The following is a 19,070-nucleotide window of genomic DNA, read 5'->3' as shown; positions in this document are numbered from 1 at the left end:
CCGGACGTGGTGCTGTTCACCCACCCTCTCTTGTGCTATGCCGGCCTTCATAGGTGCTCACTAAAAGCACTTGCCCCAACAGTATGTAAAGGATACAGGGGGATCTTTGTCTTTGTGGTGGTGAGTGGTAGGTGGTGTACGTGATCGACGTGGTAAGGTCGCTGCAGACAGAGAGCTTCCTCCTCCCGTCAAGTCCTGTGTGCTGCCCCGTGTTTTGTTTCTTGTTGTTCGCCCGCAGGTTGAGTGCGTGAAGAGTTGTTTGAGAATGGGCACGTGGAGGTGGCGTTGTCTCCTGTGGGCCCTGACCGCGGTGCTGACCCTCGCACTCACCGGCTGCGTCGTGGCCCTAATGCTGCCGCCACGGGCAACAGGTTCGCCAATGACCATGTCCCCTCCCACCACCTTTGTCCTTTCTCAGTCTTCGTGTCGGTCGTGAGGGATGTTTGAGCGCACTTGGCCACGCTCGTCAATGCCGGGGTTGGTTGGCGGAGTGCCCTGCGCCACTTCAGTTATCGCTCGCCACTGAGATCCGTCGTGACATTTGCAAAATGACGACAAAACCCATTGCAAGAGAAAAATAAATATATTTAACAATACGCAAGGATGTGCATTGTGTGGACAAAAGCTTTCGGGCCTTATCCAGACCAGAAGCTCAAAAATAACTGCATGTGTGGAGAATTTGTACTTTTAGACCACCAACTCAAAAGAGTTCAGAAAATATGGCCGTCCCACCAGGCAGCAGTTAAACAAAAACTGAACTGCAGACCAGTTTTTGTGATTATTACGACTCATCAGTCGTCACCCCTGCTGCCCTATGCCTCTGGGAGCCTCCTAAGGAGAGGACGTGTACCTTTACACTGGGGACACCAATGGCTTAAGCATCAATCAGTCAAATCTGTAATGAGAAAACTCATGGAGAAGAGTTAGGAGAATTAGCGAGGCTTTCCTGGGCAAACAAGCGTAATAGTAAGAGACAGAGGTGGGACAAAGTCATTGTTATGCAAGTCCAAGTCGAGTCGCAAGTCATCAAATTCATGACTCGAGTCTGACTCGAGTCCAAGTCACATGACTCGAGTCCACATCTCATAGGTGGGACAAAGTCATTGTTATGCAAGTCCAAGTCGAGTCGCAAGTCATCAAATTCATGACTCGAGTCTGACTCGAGTCCAAGTCACATGACTCGAGTCCACACCTCTGGTAAGAGATATTCACAGGGACAATTTAGTTTTATATATATTAAAAGTCTTTGTTCACAGACTATGCATACACTCAGGTGTCGACCGTAAGAGCCAGTAACTGAGTATGAACACTCCCTGGGAACACGATGGCAAGACTTGTGAAGGATGAAGTTCTGGTTGGACTGCTCAGGCACGGCAGCGTGCGCTCATCGTGATCACACGTTGGACACGCATAGTGTCATGTTCCCAGTAGCGGGAGGGAAGTGGTGTATCATGGTGTGTTTCAGTTCCTCAAAATTAATTATTGCTGGCTCTTCAGAATTGTAACTGGCATTATTACGACTAGGATAAACGTGTAAAAAAAACTACCTCATGCAAATGTAAGCGATTCTTGACGTGAAAATGTTGATTACTTAACGAAACCCCCAACAGATGGATCACATGAAACGTTACCGTCATAGTTTTTTTTACATATCATTTTTTTATATATAATTTTTTTTATGAACGTTACTCACCTTAGTCCTGTAACCGACCGATTGGTGGACGAACAGAGTGCGCAGCAGCATTTAATGTAATTAAATTTGATTTGAAGCTTTCGTGACTGCAGGAATTACTCTTTGGTTCTTTCGGTAAAGTCACTTAGAAAGAAAATAAATTAAATAATAAAATTCCACGTTTAGATTGCAACACAAGCAACCGTCATCAGGTCGAACTACATTTGAGAGAGAGACAAAACACAGACACGGAGACACACATACAGACACACAAGCAGAGAGAGACCACACAGAGAGAGACACACAGAGAGACACATAAAATAGACACACAGAGAGAGACACAGAGAGAGACGCAAGCAGAGAGAGACAACACAGAGACACACAGAGAGAGACACACAACATAGACACACAGAGACCCAATGCCTCTGTGTCGAGGCCTTAAATAGAGAGAGAGAGGGGGCAGAGAGAGGTGGGTCTGCTGGTGGCTGCTGCTGGAGCAGAGAAATTAGCATGTCAATCCACCCCGAAGCGACCGAGGGAAAGAAGATATGGCTATCCGTTAACTGTGTGTTAGCCGACTCTCTGTGTTGCATTACATTACATTTCCAAAAAATTTGCTAAGTTTTTTTTCTCAAACTATTTCTTTCTCTAAAAATTTACCAGGCTCTCGTAGGCCCATTCGATCTTCTTTCTCTGCTTGTGTGTCTGTCTGTGTGTCTCCGTGTTTGTGTTTTGTCTCTCTCCCAAATTTAGTTCTACCTGATGACGGTTGCTTGTGTTGCCCTCGAAACGTCGTACTCCATTATTACATTTATTTTCTTTCTACGGGGCTTTACCGAAAGGACCAAAGAGTCATTTAACGTAATTGGCCAAACGTCTTTTTTATTTTGTCAACAATCGTGAAGTGTTTTTATTTTCCCCACAAGCAGGCGTCACTGCCTTGATGGTTTGGGTTGTATTCACAATCAAAGCTCTAGCTTTGATTGGTGGTAAAGTGCCACATTATATGCCATACAGCGATATATAAACTATGTATGCAGGTGCACGTACCATATTTTTTATTTATATGAAACTTATGGGTTCCAAATGGTTTTACAATTGTTTGGCAATCACGTTTTTATTTCATATCTGGCCTTATCTTTCACAGGCTTTTTCTTGCTTTCTTCTCTTCTGCTTTGCCCTGCACTTTCAGTACCCTGCCCATTACGATGCAAGCGACGTTATTGTTCAAAGCGGTGAGACGCGTTTACTTCGTCTGCGTTCTCCCACCGCGCAGAGAAGATTTGGAGTTTGGCCACCGACCTTTTGCCCTCGCCTGTTTTTATCGGGACGCGGTCTTTCGTTGGCAGTGCCGAAGCGTTAGTCGGATCGCAGCTGCCTGTGACCACTTCCTGCTGCTTCGAGCGTGACAAGGAAAGGGACATTGTTGACAGTCCGCGCACTTTGTCCGGGAGAAGGAAGCTCACGGGACATTTTTTTGGCAGAAGAACAGGAAGAGGGGGGTTAGCTGTTGACGGCCGCTTGTGTTGCGATTGAAACGTCGTAGTTTTTTGTTATTTTCTTTGAACCTATCTACGTGACTTTACCGAAAGACTCCAAGGAATATGAATTTCTAAAGTCACGAAAGCTTTAAGTCAAGATTATATGCATTTTCTTTGCAACTGATTAATCCACACCAGAGACAGCTTTCTTTAGAGCCTCGTCTCACACAGTGTTAGACCAGAGGACGCCAAAAGGCGACCAGCACAAAGACAATTCCACGATCAGGACATTGAGAACTCGGGGTGAGCAGCTACATCATGGGACAGCATGTTTTTTTATCTTAATGTTCGCCATAAGTATATATGTGGTTAATGCAGACATGATTCCTTGCAAACGTTTTCTGTTTGGTGTTTTAACATCCTAACACAGCTGTTTTATTGCCAGAAAGGGTCAAACTTATCCTTAAGTCGCTTCTCTCAGCCGTATCACGAGGGACGAGTGTGACGCGCGGCGCTGCCCCTTGGGTTTCTTTCGTGTCCACAGCTGGAGACGTACAGAAGTGGCGCACGTGCACGACGAGCCACTGCATGCAGGCCGTGAGCGCCATGTGGGAGGCTCTGAACTCGTCGGGCGACCCCTGTGAGGACTTCTACGGCTTCAGCTGCGGCCGATGGCTCCAGGGGAGCGAGCAGCCCACGGGGAAACCTCACCGGGGAACCTGGCAGGAGCTCGACAAAAATAACCAGTTAGCCATGCACAGATTTCTGGGTAATAGCCGTTGCCCCCCCCCCACGCCCCTACCCCCGTGCAAATGCGTTAGTCGATGACTGAAAGCCATAGCTCTCTATGTGATAATGAAAAGTTAATCTTCAAATAAGTTGGAAATAATGTGTGATTGTCAGATCAGGATCGTAGGTGGCACACAATGCACTTGAGTTGCCTGATTACGCTGCAAGGGCAGGATATCCGAAAATTTGTTAACTTTTCAAAATATAACCATAAAAAACGATATGCAATCCAATCACGTGGATTATGTTGAGTCGTACAGCCAGGCTCACGCAATATCACTCAGGTCATGTGTTCCCAAGTTGATGTCAGTGCTGTGTGTGTGACGACATTGTTCAGAAAACGCTACGATCAAGGAGACTGACGCGGAGAGAAAAGTCCAGCGGTTTTACCTCTCATGTCTGAACAACAGCAGCAGCAGAACTCGGCTTGGGAGCCGATCACTCAACGGCATCATCAGCCAGGTAGCGGGGCACTGCCGTGCGAAGCGAGGCGTCCGTGGCGCCACTCTGAGCCTCACTTCGATGAGAGTGGATTTCAGGCAAGAGTGGGGGCACCTTCGCTGCGCTCCGAAACACCTGCGAGATGTGTTCGAACCAAATCTCCAATCGAGTTTTATATGAGGCCACTGTGGATTGCTTTTCAAATACAAAGGTGTGACCTCCCCCTACTCGTAGCGATTTAGAGTATGCATTTTGTTGCACGTACACTTTCAAAAGTGTCGAGTTTCACATGCGAAGCAAACGAAATTAAAAAAATTAACTCATTGCTCCGCCGCAAGCCACCGAAATTTCATTCCCAGAGGAGCCCTCGCGAATTCTGTGGTGTGGTCTGGCAGCCGGGTTGCTGGAAGCGCGAGCACGCACGGTGCTGCCTGTGTGTGTGCTGCCAGCTGGGCGGGTGGCACGGCGGGCTCCCCACCACCACCACCACCACCGGCGCCACCACTGGCGACGCGGAGCTGCAGCAGCTACTGCAGCTCCTCGGCAGGAACTTCTCCCTCGGAGCGTTCTTCAAGCTGGGCGTCGGCTCCCTGCCGTTCGACTCCAAGCAGAGAGCCCTCAGGGTGAGCGCTCGCTTCACGCGACACCCACAATGCGTGCCATGAAACCCGTCGGTGAACGTCTCTCCCGTGTGGTGTGGTGTTGGTGAACGTCTCTCTCCCCCGTGTGGTGCGGTGTTGGTGAACGTCTCTCTCACGTGTGGTGCGGTGTCGGTGAACGTCTCTCTCCCGTGCGGTGCAGTGTCGGTGAACATCTCCCGTGTGGTGCGGTGTCAGTGAACGTCTCTCTCACGTATGGTGCAATGTCGGTGAACGTCTCTCTCCCATGTGGTGCGGTGTTGGTGAGCGTCTCCCGTGTAGTGTGGTGTCAGTGAACGTCTCTCTCCCATGCGGTGCGGTGTCCCTGCCAGCCGTCAGTTTTAGCAGAATATTTCAGCAAGTAACACCTCTACACACAGTGCAGGTACTTGTAAGAGCGATAATACTCAAATGTTCGATTGCGACCATAGCTTCGGTCCTTCAATCACGTCACGTGACATCACCTCGGACGTCACGTGACACCACCATGTTGCATATGTAGTGTAATAGCGCCGGCTGGTGGACAGCGGCGGCAACTGTGGTGGACAGACAGTCCACACGCCGGTGAGCGTGAGCACGGGTGTGTTGGGAGAGCGGAGGAACGAGGGTAAGGGTCACGGAGGACCCCATCTGGAGGCCCCTGGACCCTGCTGGCGGGTTCTAGAAGGGAGGCGCAGTCAGGGCGGAGCCAGGCTGCACTGGGAGCATAAAAGGATCTGAGAGCGGGGGCTCGAGGCTGCCGGTTCTGGGAGTGGACTCGTCTCGTCCTTGCTGTCGTCTTGTCGCCGTCATCGCTAAACGTCTCCGCTAGATATTGCGCTACGAAGAACAGTAGTTGGATATCTCAGTCAGTGTTAGATGGCTAGCGTTGTGTACAGGCTCGGCTGAGCTCATGTGGAGAGTGCGGACGAGACCATGCAAGTTGATAATTAAGAAAGTGCCTCCTAGAAACTCTGTCTCTGAATCGTTGACACTACACATGTAAGCCGTGTTTTAGACTGCCCAGATGCACCCAGTATGGTGTTGTCATGTGACATGTATGACATGATGGGAGGAGAAGATAGGTGTAGGATTATTACGGTGGATTTTCCGGCCCGTGTGCACATCTCTGTCTGCTGGGTATCGCAACATGTTCAGAATGTGTGGGAATTGGCTTACTTACACACACTTGTGTTTATTAACCTTGCAGGCACAGCTTTGTGGAATGTATTCCCATTTTCTTCGCTCTGGCTTTCACGACTCACATGCAGTATTCCCCCGTTACCCTCTGCTTATCGGGGAGGGTACAGGGCTTAGCCACTTCAGAGGGCTCTACCCATAATGCCGATGTTCAAGCCCTGACCTGAAAGTCGAATCGTTTTGCACACTTCATCGTAATTTTATGATTGTGTGTAAAATAACAAGCACACAAATGCATACACATGCGCTTTTTGTAAGATACAGAGGCGTGGCGTGACACACATCTTATCGACCGTGCTGACGCCGCGTGCCGACTAGTGGTGGCTACGCACGCGGCGTGTGATCACCCAGCCCTGTGGAGGCACCAGCTGGGTTGGTGGATCACCACACAAACGTTGCGAAACTCCCTTACTGTGGGCACTGAGGAGGAACCGTACCCCGCCTCGTCAGGAGATGGCGGTACAGCTAAAATGTGGACTCCACCTGTTCCATCTTTATAGGATAGAGTGTTTCCCCCTCGCACACGTGAGTTTTCTCCGGGTGCTCCGGTTTCCTCCCACATGTAAACACTCGTTAATTGGCCGATGACACCTGAATATATAGAGGAGCGTAGAGCTTGGGCAGTTGTTGGCTCCGTCTCGTCGCGTGGCCGCCCTCCCGCTTGTCCGTGGCCACTCGCCCCTCTGAGTCGTCCTCTGTCCGTGCGTGCGTGCGTGCGCATTTGACATTGGCCCTGTCATTTATTCCATTGGAAGAGTTGCTCACGGCACAGCAGATTAGCGTCATTAAACACGTGGTATGAAAAATAAAGAGTAGGGTTTTACCCTTTCTGGAAATAAAACAAGCGATAAGATTTTGAAACGTCAAATATAAATATATCTTTTGCAAGGAATCAAGTCTGCATTAGCCACACGTACTTATGGCAAAAACATGCATAAATAATTATCATAGCATGATTTGTTTGCATATTTTACCACAAGCATGCGTGGTTAATGCTGACTCGATGCAAGGAATCAAGTCTGCATTAGCCACACGTACTTATGGCAAAAACATGCATAAATAATTATCATAGCATGATTTGTTTGCATATTTTACCACAAGCATGCGTGGTTAATGCTGACTCGATGCCTTGTGATGGGTGTCTATTTGATGTCTTAACACCTCCTGTATTCTTGGCGGAAAGGGTAAAGCCTAAAATGTTACCTTGTTTGAGCAATTTTACACGTATAAAGACTTTCGCGACCAATATTATTCATAATAGAGGTTTTTGGGTTAGATCGCGTAAATTTTATTTGAACAAGTTAACATTTACCTTCTTTGAACAAGATAACATTTTATTCAGGGTCCAGGGACCACCCATTGCGTCGGTAGATTAAATTACGTTAGCGTCTTCATGAAGTTCCGTGGACAAATGTAAACTTCACCAAGAAATTACATGAATAATAATAGCGTAATAAAATATGTTATGGGTCTCATTCGACACCTGCAGTAGCTCCCGGAAAGCATTTCACTTCCAGATAGAATTGGTGTAGCGCTTGTAATGTTCATAATTTCAACTCGTAATGTGCACGGTAGTCGCTCACTCTAGTAGAGAACGATTCGAAAGGTGCGAGGAGGAACCACAAACGAACGTGAGGGCAGCCACAACAATTGCCCAAGCTCTGCGCTCCTCTATATATATGTGAAGGTGTTTTCGGCCAATTAATGCGTGTTTACATGTGGGAGGAAACCGGAGAATCCGGAGAAACACGCTATTTCGTACAGACAGAGCAGGTGGAGTCCACATTTTGTGCTGTACTGCCGTCTACTGGTAAGCCAGAGTACGGCACCTCGACGCCGACGGGAAAGGAGTTTCGCAACATTTGCGTGATCCGCCAACCCTCACTGCCTCCAGAGTGTTGGATTACAGGCCGCGTGCACAGCCATTACCACTGCCCAGCTAAACACGTGACATGTTTTGACGAGCCGGAGTGCTTATTTACGGCAGTACAGCTTACGATCTTTTTTTTTGCAATTTCCATTCACAGCTTTCAGTTCCAGACCTGGGCCTGCCATCTCCTGACTATTACCTTAACAAGACGGCAGATGATAAGGTACATCTGCGCACATTTCAGGGAATTAGTATTAAAGCTCAGATTTACACGAAGCTCTTGAACATACATACATGCGAACATACATACCTCCGATTAGCACTGTCGGCTATGTATGTTGCGAAAAAAGTTTAACATGCATACGTACAAAATGTGACTACACTCACACCTACTGAAACATGGCGCTTAGAACTGTGTTTGCAATGAGATGATCTTGTGGCAAGCAGCTTACACAATGGGACGTACACAATCCGGACGAGGTTTGTGTTGTCGCAATGGCTGATCATCTGTTTAATGCAGATCATGGTATTTAACTTACACATGGGTTGTTATTTTCATAAAATAAGGGATCTTTCTCTCCACTGAGGGTATTTTCAAACGCATGGTTTTGAATCATCACGGCTAATTGCTTGTCAACATGAAGTACACGAGGCAAAGGTTTAATCTGCTATTCACAGGGTCTCTTCATGCCTAAGAGCCTTCTTGTGCAAAATACATATTTGATCATCGTGATCAAGTATTTATCACGCGACGAAGATATTTTAATTGATTCTAGTGTTGTAGTCTTTTTTTACCCTCTCAATTGCATTGAGGTACGACAATGATTCAGGCCTCCATCCATTTCAATTCACGTTTCATTAATTCCCCAAGTGTCCTGATTAAACATACAGACAGCCATGAACTTGGTGCTATGCCGCACATAGCACAGTGTGCAAATCAGCAGCCGAATTTATTCCGTTCCCTCGCAGAAGGTCGAGCAAAACGTCAGACATTGTGCCAAACAAAACGTAAATACCATCGAAGGGCTGTATGGCAGCACAACCGCGAATACTTACTGTGTAACAAGACACAAACACTGCCTGGGCACGGCATTGTGGGCAACGAGGAATGCTGTGCCTGTGCTCTGGGTGAAGGGGAATGCTGTGCCTGTGCTCTGGGTGAAGGGGAATGCTGTGCCAGTGCTCTGGGTGAAGGGGAATGCTGTGCCTGTGGTCTGGGTGAAGGGGAATGCTGTGCCAGTGCTCTGGGTGAAGGGGCATGCTGTGCCTGTGCTCTGGGTGAAGGGGAATGCTGTGCCTGTGCTCTGGGTGAAGGGGAATGCTGTGCCAGTGCTCTGGGTGAAGGGGCATGCTGTGCCTGTGCTCTGGGTGAAGGGGAATGCTGTGCCAGTGCTCTGGGTGAAGGGGAATGCTGTGCCTGTGGTCTGGGTGAAGGGGAATGCTGTGCCAGTGCTCTGGGTGATGGGGAATGCTGTGCCAGTGCTCTGGGTGAAGGGGAATGCTGTGCCAGTGCTCTGGGTGATGGGGAATGCTGTGCCAGTGCTCTGGGTGAAGGGGAATGCTGTGTCTGTGGTCTGGGTGAAGGGGAATGCTGTGTCTGTGCTCTGGGTGAAGGGGAATGCTGTGCCAGTGCTCTGGGTGAAGGGGAATGCTGTGCCAGTGCTCTGGGTGATGGGGAATGCTGTGCCAGTGCTCTGGGTGATGGGGAATGCTGTGCCAGTGCTCTGGGTGAAGGGGAATGCTGTGCCAGTGCTCTGGGTGAAGGGGAATGCTGTGCCAGTGCTCTGGGTGAAGGGGAATGCTGTGCCAGTGCTCTGGGTGAAGGGGAATGCTGTGCCAGTGCTCTGGGTGATGGGGAATGCTGTGCCAGTGCTCTGGGTGAAGGGGAATGCTGTGCCTGTGGTCTGGGTGAAGAGGAATGCTGTGCCTGTGGTCTGGGTGAAGGGGAATGCTGTGCCAGTGCTCTGGGTGATGGGGAATGCTGTGCCAGTGCTCTGGGTGAAGAGGAATGCTGTGCCTGTGGTCTGGGTGAAGGGGAATGCTGTGCCTGTGGTCTGGGTGAAGGGGAATGCTGTGCCTGTGGTCTGGGTGAAGGGGAATGCTGTGCCTGTGGTCTGGGTGAAGGGGAATGCTGTGCCAGTGCTCTGGGTGAAGGGGCATGCTGTGCCAGTGCTCTGGGTGAAGAGGAATGCTGTGCCTGTGGTCTGGGTGAAGGGGAATGCTGTGCCTGTGGTCTGGGTGAAGGGGAATGCTGTGCCAGTGCTCTGGGTGATGGGGAATGCTGTGCCTGTGGTCTGGGTGAAGGGGAATGCTGTGCCTGTGGTCTGGGTGATGGGGAATGCTGTGCCTGTGGTCTGGGTGATGGGGAATGCTGTGCCTGTGGTCTGGGTGAAGGGGAATGCTGTGCCTGTGGTCTGGGTGAAGGGGAATGCTGTGCCTGTGGTCTGGGTGATGGGGAATGCTGTGCCTGTGGTCTGGGTGAAGGGGAATGCTGTGCCTGTGGTCTGGGTGAAGGGGAATGCTGTGCCTGTGGTCTGGGTGATGGGGAATGCTGTGCCTGTGCTCTGGGTGAAGGGGAATGCTGTGCCTGTGGTCTGGGTGAAGGGGAATGCTGTGCCTGTGGTCTGGGTGATGGGGAATGCTGTGCCTGTGGTCTGGGTGAAGGGGAATGCTGTGCCAGTGCTCTGGGTGAAGGGGAATGCTGTGCCAGTGCTCTGGGTGAAGGGGAATGCTGTGCCTGTGGTCTGGGTGAAGGGGAATGCTGTGCCTGTGGTCTGGGTGAAGGGGAATGCTGTGCCTGTGGTCTGGGTGAAGGGGAATGCTGTGCCAGTGCTCTGGGTGAAGGGGAATGCTGTGCCAGTGCTCTGGGTGAAGGGGAATGCTGTGCCAGTGCTCTGGGTGAAGGGGAATGCTGTGCCTGTGCTCTGGGTGAAGGGGAATGCTGTGCCTGTGGTCTGGGTGAAGGGGAATGCTGTGCCAGTGCTCTGGGTGAAGGGGAATGCTGTGCCAGTGCTCTGGGTGAAGGTGAATGCTGTGCCTGTGGTCTGGGTGAAGGGGAATGCTGTGCCAGTGCTCTGGGTGAAGGTGAATGCTGTGCCAGTGCTCTGGGTGAAGGTGAATGCTGTGCCAGTGCTCTGGGTGAAGGGGAATGCTGTGCCAGTGCTCTATCTGACTGACAAGTTGTCACAGGTGCTGACCGCCTACCTGGACTTCATGGTCAGGGTCCGACAGCTGCTGGACGGTGCGGACGAGCGGGCCGCATCGTCCGACATGCGCCTCGTGCTGCAGCTCGAGTCGAGGCTCGCTGGGATCATGGCTCTGACAGGCAGCAGCAGGAATCCCGGATTCATCACGTTCAGGGACCTGCAGGTACACACCCTGCCCCTCTGAACAGTGAAGGACCAATCCGCAATGCTCGACTACACGGCAACATGAACACATTTTGCTGGGTTTTTTTTTACTGGAGGTATATCACACCTAATTTGCTAGGAAAATGAAAATCTACCACGTGGTTGGCTGAGGCCACCAAGGATCTAGCGTTGATTGATGGATTGAGTAAGGGCATTTTGGTGGCGAGATTTTATCTCCCTCGCCTAGTATGCGTGGATTTTTCTCCAGATCCTCCGTTTTTTCCCCTCCACATTTAGACTCAATGTGCGTTTACAGTATTTGCCTGCTATACATTTTCCACATCATTAGCCACTTTTTTGAGTTATTGTTTGTGGCCAGGTCACTTCTGAAAAAGAGCTATATAGCTCAGTGGGCCTTACCTGGAGAACACGCAAACTCCAAATATACAACAGGCGTCGTCATGGTCGGGATTGAACCCACGGCCTCCTGTATACCAGGCAAGGTAGCTAACATATCCTAGCCACTGTGATGATGATAATGATAGAGACACGCAAACTCCAAATATACAACAGGCATCGTCATGGTCGGGATTGAACCCACGGCCTCCTGTATACCAGGCAAGGTAGCTAACATATCCTAGCCACCGTGATGATGATAATGATAGAGACACGCAAACTCCAAATATACAACAGGCATCGTCATGGTCGGGATTGAACCCACGGCCTCCTGTATACCAGGCGAGGTAGTTAACATCTCCTAACCACCGTGATGATGATAATGATAGAGACGCACACTCCAAATATACAGCAGGTGTCGTCAGGGTCGGGATTGAACCCACGGCCTCCTGTATACCAGACGAGGTAGTTAACATCTCCTAGCCACCGTGATGATGATAATGATAAGAGACACGCAAACTCCAAATATACAGCAGGTTTCGTCAGGGTCGGGATTGAACCCACGACCTCCTGTATACCGGGCGAGGTAGTTAACATCTCCTAGCCACCGTGGCACCGTCTATTGGCTTTGGAAACGGATTGGCATTGCCATTATCCTACAGCTCAGTTGAATGCACCTTTCACATGAGGGTGAGCACTTGAGTGCGCACAGTGGATTGCATTTGTGAGCAATGTCCCGCGGTTTTATAGTCTGCTTCAAACAAACAGCTGTGATGCCCTGTAACATTCCGCAGCAGTCAATGACGCTCACCCTCGTGCGGTGTGGCTCACTGTCGCTCACTGTGGTTCACTGTGGCTCACTGTGGTTCACTGTGGCTCACTGTGGTTCACTGTGGCTCACTGTGACTCACTGGACAATGCAATGGCTGTCAGCCTGCCCAGCCAGTTCTGACAAAAAGCATCATCACAGGACCCCTTCACAAAGCACCACAAACCCCCGACGCTTCCACTCACCCCAATCCCAAGCTTCAAATATTATGGAAATTTGTTCCCAAGTAATGCATCGTCATGGACACGTGTCAATGTGGTCATCTGTCAAAAAGAGCTTCACAGCTCATCGGATTCCTCCAGGATAAATACAGATCATGAAAGTAAATGCATCGGGAAGATTACTTGCTTTTGGTCACATTTTTATTGTGGAGGGTAGAACTTGAGCTTTTACAATCCATGTGATAGATACAAAGTATACAAATCGTGTGCCACACACACACACATTCCGTTTACTGTAAGCAATAAATGTCTTGGTAAAGTTTGAACAAAAGTGATCATGTTGTAGTTTAATATGCTTGTTGTTTTTTTCATTTTATTTTTCCTTCCCCCTTAAGGATATGTTACCATTACTGGACTGGACCCAGTATTTCCGTGAGGTGTTCTACCCACTGGCTCCGTACGGCCAAAGAACCGTGGTGATCGATAACAAGGAGTACTTCCACGGCGCGTTTCACGTCATCAACAACACAGACAGAAGGTGAGCCTCCCCAGCAGGGCCACGCGGTGTCGGACTGTAAAGGTAGCACCGATATGAGTGTCACGTATCACTTGTGCGTTTGCGTCGTGCAGTAATTCCTTCCCCTTAAGAGCAAGTTTCAGCCCAGAATCAAAACGCGTGTGTGGTGAAGTGTTTTCACCGCACAAACCAAGAAGTTCCCTGGGTTTGATCTTCCACGAAGCTCATGGTCCACCCTAAACCGCAGATGCGGATACCTGACGCACAAATGGAAAAACTTTCTAGTGTGCGACTGAGGTTATCCAGAAAAAATCGTACAACGTATAATGGCGCAATGCCCCAAACCACAAATACGAAGGAGACAATTATATTTGATATCGAGTTTATTTATGAATGTGTAACACTTGCTGACGTGTCTGCTGGCCGAGCACCGTTGAAAGAGAGCCGCATGCCTCTGTGGGTTATTTACTCCGAGAACAAACTCCTGATCCTGATTCTGAAATTAACTTCGTAGAGCGTGTGGTCAGCTTGGCAGCGCTTGGTGCTGACGTTGTACGGTCAACAGAAGCGCACCTGACACGCGACACACACGTGTGCGTGTGTCTGTGTGTTGGCAGTGCAGCGGTTAGCGCGCTGTGCCACGAACCTGACGACCAGAGTTCGATTCCCGCTCACGGCCAACACCGGTGACGATTATCTGAACCGGTTCTGGGCCTCCTCTCTACTCAGCCTCAAATGATTACCTGGTGTGTAAACATCGCCACTGGGGAGACTAAGGCGGCTGGGCCACCCACCCCTTCTTGCGTCGTGCCGGCCTTCATAGGTGCTTACTAACAGCACTTGCCCCAACAGTCTGTTTAGGCTATAGGGGGGATCTTTGTCTTTGTGTTGTCAGAGTGCTGCGTCTGTATGCACTGTGGAGCCTCGTCCGGCAGCTGTTGCCCAGTTTGGATGGGAGGTACGAGGACGCCAAGCAAGACCTCATGGTGGCAATCCACGGAGCGGACAATGTGAGTTGGTTGAGTGGCTGCTGTGGTGGCGCTGTAAAGCCGGAGCATGAATCGGTGAAATATCGATGCTTCCCATTGGTCGCTGACCGCGTGGCATCGCCTCCGATTGGCTGCATTAGGCATGCATTCTGTGACACCATAGCCTGCCTCCTGTAATGAGTTCTTTAATCGTGTAGAATAATCAGGGGTGGGGAACGTACGGCCCGCGGGCCGTATAAGACCTGCAAAATCATTTGGTGTGGCCCTGCCAAGGCAACCGCAGGCGGGACTCGAAATTCAATAATCTAGGACCAAGCTGGAAAAAAAGTTGCGAGTAGCAACATCATCAACACCAGCTAACATCACACGCCTCACCAAAGAGAAGCAGTTCCAGCCATCGCATTAGGGGTGAGTTAATTAAATGTTTGACCAAATATAACAGGCTAATTTTTAAGTTGATAATTTTGTATGGCCTGCGAATGAAGTTATACATATCCAAATGGCCCTTGGCAGAAAAAAGGTTCCCCACCCCTAGGGTAGATGATTGTATAGTTTGTTGTAACATTCTTACCCCGTGCCGCTACTGGACATCTGTGAAAAAGAGCTTCATAGCTCATCGGATTCCTCCTGCAGTCTAAATAAAGATTCTCCGTTCTGACCTCGGGACATCGAGATGGCCGAGCCATCGCGCCTCTTGCAGAGGTCCGCAATGGGAGCCGCGTGCCGCCCTGGTTAATACCGCGGGGTGCATTTTAGCGGTACAGCACGACTCGCCTACTACGTCTTCAGAATGAACATTAACGACCTCGCCACGCTCTTCAGACACGAGTGTAGCGTCACTGCCCAGTTTGGAGAATTTACGCTTCAAATGAATTCCTCAATTGCAAGAATTGACGGAAACCAGTTTCGGATTAAGCTAGTGCGGGGCCTGCAGCATCTGTTATAAAGGGGCCATAAAGAAATAAATATACACTAAAATATTAAAACACATAAATGTTGAACTTGCATAATAAAGTAATTGTATTTTTTCATTTGTTATACAGCCAGATAATACGACAAATGGCCAACCTTAAACACCCAGTCGTTCATAAAAGTTGAAGGCATTATAGTACTATAGTAATAGAGCAAGTGCAGAATCACTGAACCGCAATTGATAGCTTGAAAGCATTTAGCACAGGGCCTTGAAAGTGCGGGGCCTGTACTGGGATACTCCGGCACTGACGGCAACGTCGCCTTCTCCTGCAAAGTTTACGGCAGGACCCTCCCGAAAACTACTCTTGAGACTCGGTGAGCGTTAAAAAAAATCAGTCTCATCGAATTAAAACATTTATACCACGTTCACGGTCACTTGTTGCCGCACTCTGCCGTGCAGTGTGAAACTCCGCGATAGGCTTGACATTCTTCATTTTCAGCCTCCAGTGGGCGGCACACTGTGCGTCTACATGATGTGAATGTTGATCATTTATGGCAAATGTTCACGAATGCTGTCCTGAGCTCATCTCGTCCACACATCAGTGGCAGTGGCTGCGGCACCAGGCAGCTGCTGGTTTCTGTCCCCCTGTGGCTCCGCTCGAACCTGCGCGCTGTTTGTGCGCTCGAAGGTCGAGTCGCGAGCGCGCTGGGAGTTCTGCGTGGAGGAGACCAACCGGGCCCTGCCCCTGGGCCTGGGAGCTCTCTACGCCAGGGCCACGTTCAACGCAACGCAGCGGCGCACGGTACGAGCCACAGCGCACGCTCTGCAGCAGTGGCAGCAGCAACAGCCAGGAGCAGGCAGCAGCCAGCAGCAGTAGTAGTAGCAGCAGCCAACAGCAGCAGTAACAGCAGCAACAGCAGCAGCAGTCAGCAGCAGCAGCCAATAGCAGCAGCAGTAGCAGCAGCAACAGCAGCAGCAGTAGCAGCAGCAACAGCAGCAGCAGCCAGCAGTAGCAGCGGCAGCATCAGCCAGCGGCAGTCAGCAGCAGCAGTCAGCAGCCGCCAGCAGCAGCAGCAGTCAGCAGCGGCAGTCAGCAGCCGCCAGCAGCAGCAGCAGCAAGCAGCAGGAGCGGCCGCCCCCCACGAGTAGCCTGCGGTGTCGCGGGGCTTTGCTTGCCATGCTGATGTCGTCGCGTGTGACACTTTGTAACTGAACACCAAAGCAAACTTCAACTTGGGCTTTAAAATAAAAAAAAAAGGATTTCCCTTTTTTGGCAGGAATACAGGAGGTGTTAAGATGTTCAAACACCAAATCGACAGCTATCACAAGGCATCAAGTCTGCATTAACCACACATGCTCGTGGTAAAGCATGCATACATTATACTAGGATGTATGTTTGCGTGCTTTACGACAAGGATGTGCGGTTAATGCAGACTTGACGCTTTGTGATAGCTGTCGATTTGGTGTTTGAACATCGTAACACCTCCTGTATTCTTGCTGGAAAGGGTAAAACCTTTTCTTTTTTCTTTTCTAAAAATGTTCATCATCTTGATACTGGCAAAAAGGGTCCCGTAAACTCTTAACTTGGTTTCCCTTCTCCCCACGAACAAACGGTCAATGAACCTCGCAGGCGGAGGACATCGTTACAAGGATACGAAATGCATTCGTGAGCAACCTGGACAGCATCGCGTGGATGGACGGCAAGACTCGCGCAGCAGCCAAAGAGAAGGTAGGGGGCGTGCACGGCACCTCGCGGGCAAGGGCGGCTGGGCTGTTGGTGGGCGTCAGCTGGTGGGCGTCAGCCGGTGGGCGTCAGCCGGTGGGCGTCAGCCGGTGGACGTCAGCCGGTGGGTATCAGCTGATGGGCATCAGCTGGTGGGCATCAACTGGTGAGCTTCAGCTGGTGGACATCAGCTGGTGGGCATCAGCTGATGGGCATCAGCTGGTGGACATCAGCTGGTGGACATCAGCTGGTGAACTTCAGCTGGTTGACAACAGCTGGTGGACATCAGCTGGTGGGCATCAACTGATGGCTGCCCACCTTTGAGCAATGATATGAAGCTGATGGGTGATGTGTGAAGCAATAATGACAAGTTTCCATCCAAACAGTGAAAGGGAAGTTAGCACCGAGGGTTGGACTGGGCCACGAGCCCTTGCCCAGTTAATCCGGCCCTGGAGATGCGCCGCAACACTCGGTCCAACGTGAATCTGAACTCCAATCAGCTCCCAAATGGCTCGGGTTGGGCTGGGTGCGTGTCGGCCCAAATCCAGGATGGGCTTACTGGGCACATTCCTGAGAGCCGAGTTGCCCAGCCAAACAAACGCAGTGAGCACAGATTTAACGTAATTTCTAACAACAACAAAAAAAACACCATCTGGACCTTCAGACAGGACAATACCGCTACTGCTCCCTGGCCTTCAACCCTTCATCGTTCCGATGGAGGAGACAGTTTTTCCTTCGGATTCCGTTTTCCGATGACGTACAGTTACGTCATCGAAGAACGAAATGGAATCGCAAGTAAAAAGCCACACGGGAGGTCGTGTGGCACGGTTTGGCGGCAGTTATCGTAGAGTGCGGTCGTGTCGCTACGGTTCTCTGCGGTGAGTGACAATGTTATTAAACACAGCGGCGCTACTACGCCTCACTGAATAAAATTCACGCCGAGCCACTTGCGCGTTCGCGAGTAATTCAGCGGTGAACGGAACCACCACCACACCCTGCAATTCGCGGACGTCTCGGAAAGGGAAAGGGTTATAATACGTGCAGATGTGCTTCAGTCGCACTGATGTGATGCCATTACCACCGTGCCACGCCATGTCACCGTTATGGTAGACGCGTTTTGTGCCTTTTCTCCACAGTCCATGTCCATCAAATTTCAAGTGGGGTATCCCGAAGGGATGCTTGAGCCAGGATTCCTGGATCGATTGTACGCCAATGTAAGTGGTCGCTCAGATCGGGACCCATTGCTTCTCTACGCCCAGAGTCACTTTGATGCCTCAACCCTCAGTCAACGCATGCATCATGGGGTTGAAAACGATGTTTTTGTTTGAAACAACATTGAAAATATAAAGTGAAAAATAACAAGAAATAATCTTACGGGGATTCCGATTACTCGCGAGAAATCCGAAACGGTTAAACGTAAGTTCAACGCAAGTTCAGACCGTAGACGCACGGCGGTTGCGTTGTGACGTCGCCGACCGGAGCGGATCTGTTGGAAAACCACGTCCCTCTCAGGTCACGGTGTCGGGAAGTTTGTTTGAGAACACGCTGGAGCTGTACCGGACGCGGAGGGAAACCCTGCAGCAGCAGCTGAGCGCGCCCGTGGACAGCAACGACGACAACAATGGGTGCGTTGTGAGGCCCCTGTCCTCCTCCGTCCGGAACCCTGACTGCCAAGGGGGCCCACTGATAAGCGGCGTGCAGATACATTCACGATTCATCGTGGCTTTCAACTCTTTTTTTTACTCTCGTTTAAAATTTTACCAGGTTAGGAGCCCCCCCTGAGCTGTGTAGCTCTTTTTTCCGAAGCCGACCTGGCTATCACGAACGATAGCTCAACGAAGGGGCCTTTCGTCGCGTGGAAATTATAGCAGTAGCTAAATACTCTGAACACGCATTTGATTCGAAATGTGGAGGGAAAACCCGGAAGACCCGGACGTTGAGCGTCTTTCGCACCGTACGTAGCCAACCGTGCTAATCGGAGGTGCGACTGGCTGATAACATAAACAAATGTGTGCCAGTCACATTTTGAGAAATGGTTCAGAAACGTTAGCCCCACATGCGCGTGCGCTTCTGCTGTGATGCAGTGGCAAGGGCCATTGGTTCTAGATTTGAAGCTTTCATG

General features: G+C 50.3%; 1 protein-coding gene across 3 annotated transcripts in view; it reads left to right on the top strand.

Annotated features, from left to right (window-relative positions):
- Positions 1–19,070, top strand: part of LOC144936091 (endothelin-converting enzyme 1-like) — a 31,250-nt gene that overhangs the window by 5,837 nt on the left and 6,343 nt on the right. For 2 of the 3 annotated variants that reach the window (XM_078862934.1, XM_078862933.1), the window contains exons 4-15: positions 239–371; positions 3,698–3,922; positions 4,280–4,404; positions 4,833–5,006; positions 8,228–8,293; positions 11,260–11,439; positions 13,202–13,344; positions 14,219–14,333; positions 15,914–16,027; positions 16,856–16,954; positions 18,085–18,162; positions 18,461–18,573. In XM_078862934.1, coding sequence (XP_078719060.1) covers positions 239–371; positions 3,698–3,922; positions 4,280–4,404; positions 4,833–5,006; positions 8,228–8,293; positions 11,260–11,439; positions 13,202–13,344; positions 14,219–14,333; positions 15,914–16,027; positions 16,856–16,954; positions 18,085–18,162; positions 18,461–18,573 — 1,565 coding nt within the window. The remainder of the gene's footprint in view (positions 1–238; positions 372–3,697; positions 3,923–4,279; positions 4,405–4,832; positions 5,007–8,227; positions 8,294–11,259; positions 11,440–13,201; positions 13,345–14,218; positions 14,334–15,913; positions 16,028–16,855; positions 16,955–18,084; positions 18,163–18,460; positions 18,574–19,070) is intronic. The other variant, XM_078862935.1, reaches the window with a different exon arrangement.

The sequence above is a fragment of the Lampetra fluviatilis genome, chromosome 15 (assembly GCF_964198595.1).
Source record: "Lampetra fluviatilis chromosome 15, kcLamFluv1.1, whole genome shotgun sequence".
In the NCBI taxonomy this organism is placed as follows: domain Eukaryota; kingdom Metazoa; phylum Chordata; class Hyperoartia; order Petromyzontiformes; family Petromyzontidae; genus Lampetra; species Lampetra fluviatilis.
This window is presented reverse-complemented; position numbering and strand designations above follow the sequence as displayed.